This window comes from Nannospalax galili, unplaced genomic scaffold (assembly GCF_000622305.1).
Source record: "Nannospalax galili isolate Female #2095 unplaced genomic scaffold, S.galili_v1.0 scaffold734, whole genome shotgun sequence".
In the NCBI taxonomy this organism is placed as follows: domain Eukaryota; kingdom Metazoa; phylum Chordata; class Mammalia; order Rodentia; family Spalacidae; genus Nannospalax; species Nannospalax galili.
In genome coordinates this window covers 4,228,269-4,234,268 of record NW_008337073.1, presented here as the reverse complement: position 1 = coordinate 4,234,268, position 6,000 = coordinate 4,228,269, and the positions used below count along the sequence as shown (strand labels likewise).

Sequence of the window (6,000 nt, the reverse complement as noted above, 5' to 3'; positions counted from 1 at the left end):
GTGTGTGTGTATGTGTATGTGCCCGTGTCATGGCCCACGTGTGGAGTTAGAGGACAACTTGTGAGAGCTGATTCTCTTCTTCTACCACATGGGTCCTGGGGATAGAACTCAGGTCATCAGGCATGGTAGCAGGTATCTTTACTGCTGAGTCATCCTGCTGTTGGAACCTCATTTAATTTTATGTCTTATAGAGTTTATAATGAGTAAAAGATTATATAAGGGTAATAATTCATCTGTAAACCTAGAAATGTACAGCCAATTTTGAAAGAGATGTACCCTAGCTCAGAAAAATGTTATTGAATAGGTTAATGCTGTTGTAATGAAATGCTTCTTTTAATTAAAAAAAAAAAGAGAGACTATGGGGCTTTTAAGTGTTTGGATTTTTTAAGGACTGTGGGGTTTTTAAGGTTGTGCTGTCTTATGTTGTGATATTAATGTTAACATCATATCTCGGGGACAAGAATTGCAAAGCTTATGGTTTAATAGTGATGTGTTTGTGTGTCAAGTTGACAAGGGGTCAATTGTGCTGGATAGCTTTAGTGTCAACTTGACACACCTGGGTTGAGGGAGCCTCAATTGGGGAACTGCCTTCATTAGACTGGCCTGTGGCCATGTCCATGGGGCACCTTCTCGATTGTTGAGTGATGTGGGAGGGCCCAGCCCACTGTGGGTGGTGCCACCCCTGGGCAGGTGGCCCTGTGTTGCATCAGGGGCCAGGGGAGCAAGCCAGTAAGCAGTGTTCCTCCATGGCCTGTGCTCCAGCTCCTGCCTCCAGGTTCCTGCCCTGAGTTCCTACCTTGGGCTCCCTGATGAACTGTACCTGGGAGATGTAAGCCGAATAAACCTTTTCCTCCCCAACTTGGTATTGGTCAGAATATTTTGTTACAGCAATGAAGAAACAGACTAGGACAGCCAGGCAAAAAAAAGTCACTGAGATCATACTGAATACACTAAGCTCATCTGTCATAAATGCCTCCTTTCACTGAGCAATGACCTGGATAGATCAAACCACACAGTCTCTTACCAGGAAAAACATTCGGGGTTGCATGACTTTCCGAGACAGCTTCATCAGAGTTCCTTCTTTGAGAAAAACCTAATTCATCCAAGCAAACACCAGTTAGTCCTACCATCACCACACAAGGAAAATGTGCTGGATAGCTTTGGTGTCAACTTGACAACCTGGGTTGAGGGAGCCTCAGTTGGGGAATTGCCTTCATTGGACTGGCCTGTGGCCATGTCTGTGGGGCATCTTCTTGATTGATGAGTGATGTAGGAGGGCCCAGCCCACTGTGGGTAGTGTCATACCTGGGCAGGTGGGCCTGTGTTTCATAAAAAAAAGGCTGAGCAGGGGCCAGGGGAGCAAGCTAGTAAGCAGTGCTCCTCCATGGCCTGTGCTCCAGCTCCTGCTTCCGGGTTCCTGCCCTGAGTTGCTACCCTGGGCTCCCTGATGAACTGTGACCCAGGAGATGTAAGATAAAATAAACCCTTTCCTCCCCAAGTTGGTATTGGTCAGAGTATTTTGTCACAGCAATAGAGAAACAAACTAGGACAACATAGAATTTCTTTTTCAGCATTCTTCTCCCAGAACTCTTTTTGTGAGAGCCAAGAAGACTCTTTGTGACTTTTTTATAGTCATGGCTTCTTTTTAAGCTTACAAGCCATTTAGAAATCAGACACCCACGCCCAAAAGATTAAAAAGGAGCTGGGGATTTGCTCAGCTGGTAGAGTGCTTGATTGGCACACACAAAGACCTGGGTTTGATCCTCGGCATCTCAAAAGCCAGGTATGTGGTGATGTGCCTTCCTGTAATTGCAGTGCTCAAGAGATGGAGGCAGTGAGATCAGAAGTTCAAGGCTAGCCTGGGTTACTTGAAACCCTGTCTTGTAAAAGGGGGCTGGTGAGATGGCTTGGCAAATAAAGGCACTTGCTGCAAAGCCCCATAACCTCAGTTTGGTCCCTGGGACCCACTAGGTACAAGGAGGGAACTGACTCCAGGAAGCTGTCCTCTGACCTCCACACACATGTCATCGTAATCATATGCTGATACACATACATATACATGACATAAGTAAATACAATTTGTTTTCAACATTAAAAATGATAAGAGGGATGAAAACAAAAAATTATGAAGAAAAAAATTGGGCAAGCAAGTAGTTTCATAAATCTAGTATCATCCCCAGGGATACTATGTGAACAGACATGTGTACCTGATCCTGAGACACATCTAACATCCTGACAGTCACACTGCAATTTTCCTGAATTCATTCACCACTTCTGTGCTCTGTGAGGAGCATCAAAATACCATTTTTCTCTTTCGATTCTAATCATCTCTTACATTAAAGATTTTAAATGAAATTTCCTTCAGAGCTGTGTGAGGTCAGTTAGTATTACAGAATAAAACGACCCTATTACACCCTTTTATTGGAACTCCATGGGTCCTCTGCCTTCTCCTAATTGAATTAGACTTACATCATGTTTTGAATGGATAGAAAGATCCATATTAGGTCAATGAAGAGTAACATAACCTATTTCAAAATTAAAATAAAAAGTAGTTACAGATGGGGCCCAAATGCATTGTACTAAACCTGTTAAAAGGCAGTCTGAAACACTTACCCGTCCAGGTTGCACAATTTCATGGTGTCCACTTAAGCTGTATTGAATTTGCATAAGCTTCTGAAAGTTGTCCTACAGAAAGACAGTGCAGAGCATGTGACGGACAGCCTTCCAGGTTTCACAGTGTGCTAGCCACTGGTATCAAGATACTTACCCCTTGCTTCATGGTGTCATTGGCATGGTTAGCTACCTCTATAACAATAGCCAGGGCATCTAAAACAGGGAATAGAAAGGGAATTTGGTCATTACCACTGAAACAAATCATTTCCAACATAAAGCAAAATTCTAGATGACAAAACACTGCACAGCAGCCAAACTCGGGGGGAGAGGGGAGCTTGGGTGGCTGTATATAAGCAGAATTATAGGCAGTAAGACTCAGTGGAGGTATAAGCAAGGAAAATTGGACAAAAAACAATACTTATGAGCAAAATGGAGCCACAGAAAGACTCTAAATTTAGAGACCATAGATTAGATTTACCAATAGCACAGATGTCAGGGTTGTTTTGTGCTGAGGTGGGATTATTCTGCTGAGGGTTTATAAGCATAAGAACATTATTTTACCTGAAGCTAAGGTCTTCCCTAGTTTAAACTGTCTTGGGGAAGAAGGCTCATGAGGGAAAATGATTCTGATATAGCCAACAGGAAATTATGAGAAATAATTATTTAAGAGTCAGGGGCTGGGGGTGTGGCTTGATGATACAGCATGTACTTATTAGAATGCTTGAGGCCCTGGTTCAATTCTTAGTCCCAATAAACCAAAACATCCAAAAACCAAAAAAGCAAAACAAAACCATAAGAGGGCCAGAACTCAGCCTTCCTCTCTTAGTCTGATTTGGTGAGATATAAATTAAGAATGAGAGAATTGTGAGGCCCTGGGTTTCGGCCCCAGTAGGGAAAGAGGGAAGGGAAAGAAAAGAGAAACACCATAAGGAAGCACACCAGACCTTAGCATGGAAATTACTAACATCACTTTGTAAGCTGGGTTATTTAGCTTTATGGGACAAATTTTGTTTTATAATTTGTAATAGCCCTTTGCCTTTCACAAGTGTTTCTAAAAGCTCTAGCCACATCATCTTTGTAATTAGATATAAAGGAAAAGTCTTTTTTTTTCCTTTTTGAATTTGTGACCTGAGGGATGCAAAGGGAGGTAAGGGGTGGGAAGAGGCCAAGGGCTACTGGGGACTACTGGGAGGAACTGGGTTGGATGGGATGCAAAGGATCAGGAAGCAGTAGGGATTCTGGGCCTAGAGGTCAGTCCAGGAGTCTGCAGTTCCAAGACAAGAAATGGGCCAGTACCCAGGCTAGGAAGGGAGCTGGGATGAGGAATGAGCCTGGGGGAGTCAAGGTGCAGCAGGCCATGGGACCCACCCAGGAAAGATGCTAGCACCAGGAAGTGGGTGGCTGAGCCGCCCAGGGAAGCAAAGATAAGTGGTGGGTGAGACCAGGCCCAGAGGGCTTCTGGGAACTACTGGGAGGAACTGGGTTGGTCTGGATGCAAAAGATCAGGAAGCAGTGGTGGCTCTGGGCCAAGAGGTTAGCCACTAGAAGACTACAAGTTTGAATTAAGCTTATACTACATTGTGAAATCTTGTCTCTAAGAAAGGGGTGGTAGTAGTGGTGAGGGGTGGAAAGGTTCCACCTTTAAATAGTCCCAAAATATTGGCTGTTCTACATTTTATGCTTTTATGGGTTTGTTTATAGACAAGGTATCACTCTGTAGCTCAGCATGGTCTAGAACTTACTATAGAACCTAGGCTGGCCTCAAATTCTTGGCAACTTTCCTGTCTCAGCCTCCCAAGTACTGGGATTACAAATATATGTGACCATGCCTGGCTTAAGCTTTATCCTTGACTTGTATAGTTTAGTCACTTGATGGACTCAGATTTTCACGCTTGAAAGGATTCTACAAATCATCTGGTTCAATTGCTGGTTTTGAAAAATGAAGAAATGGACATCTACAGAATTTGAATACACCACAGTGGAGTGTTCGAGCACACAAGGGAGAAGCTTCCTGATCAGTCCAGGCCACTCTCAGGAGGCTGGTCCTTATGAAGGGTGACTCATGGCTCTGCAATCTCTCCTGCCTCCAGCAGTACACACCTTTAATCCCAGCACTCTGAAGGCAGAGACAGGTGCATCTCTGTGAGATCAAGGCCAGCCTGGTCTACATAGTGAGTTCCAGGTCAGCTGGGGTTGCAGGGAGACCTTGTCTCAAAGAAAAAGAACAAATATTTTTACTATAAAAACAATTTTTATACATTAGTTTTGTTCTCAGCATATTTTTACTTTTCAGGACTAAGTAAATATAACATAAAAGATTCTGTAACATAGAAAAATGCAAAAACTAATTACCTTGAGTGTCTCTAAAATCTCCAGAGTTTTCTAAGAGATTCTTTAAATAATCTAGAAAACAAATTATAGTATTTAGAACATGAAGCAATGACTTCCTTCAAATACTCATGTTTTTATTCAATACTTCATTTTTATTTTTAGTCCAACTTTTACTTCCTAGAATATGAAAGAACAAAGCCTAGAGATCAACTTCAAAGCAGGAGACAGAAACAGCTGCAATGTTCAGAGAGGTAAGATAAGAATCAAAAGGGCTTAATGTTACACACCTGTAATCTCAGCACTAAAGGGGTCGGGGCAGGAGGATCCAGTGTTTGAAGCCAGCCTGAATTACACAGTGAAACCTTGCCTTAAAACCATAAAAAGAAAAAGAGAAGGAATCATATTGTGACTAAGTAAAGCTCTTACCCGTCACCCAACTTCTTTGTGCCAGAACCAGGAACAGAGAGTCCAGCTCTCTAAATGCCTAATTTAATGTTTAGCCTAACATACGTGAAATACCTTAATCTCAAGATCTAATGCAAAATCCTAAGATTTGGGCATTTATTAATGCCTAAGATTTAAGGCATTAATAGACTGAAGGCCCAAGAGACAGATTTTTCAATTTAAGCATCTACCAATATTCAGAATACCAGGATAACAACTTTATGTGTTCTAAATTTGTAGTTTCCAAATAGGGGTAAATTTGCCCTTAGAGGACATTTAGCAATGTCTAGAGACATTTTTGGTTGTCATAACTAAAGGCAATGGATGCTACCAGCATCTGATGACTAGGTTAGGGATGTTGCTAAACATCCTATGATACAGTCGCATAACAAATGATGCCAAAATGTCAATGTGGCTAAGGCTGAGGAATCCTAAACTAGATGAAGATGGTCTGTTAATAAACAATGTGATTCTTACAATATGGAAAAAGGTATGTTTAACAAATCTTTAACCCAAGGAATGTCACAGGCATTCAGGCATCATTTACTTCTCTGTTGAGGAATGCTAAATGTCCCCTATTATCTGGACTCTGAGCCAAACAAATCTCCTCCT

General features: G+C 42.1%; 1 protein-coding gene across 2 annotated transcripts in view; it reads right to left on the bottom strand.

Annotated features, from left to right (window-relative positions):
- Fgd6 (FYVE, RhoGEF and PH domain containing 6) overlaps positions 1-6,000 on the bottom strand; it is a 132,171-nt gene that overhangs the window by 21,136 nt on the left and 105,035 nt on the right. For both annotated transcript variants that reach the window (XM_029563092.1, XM_008832077.3), the window contains exons 9-12: positions 4,966-5,016; positions 2,768-2,826; positions 2,614-2,685; positions 1,025-1,093 (exon numbers count right to left, since the gene is read on the bottom strand). In XM_029563092.1, coding sequence (XP_029418952.1) covers positions 1,025-1,093; positions 2,614-2,685; positions 2,768-2,826; positions 4,966-5,016 — 251 coding nt within the window. The remainder of the gene's footprint in view (positions 1-1,024; positions 1,094-2,613; positions 2,686-2,767; positions 2,827-4,965; positions 5,017-6,000) is intronic.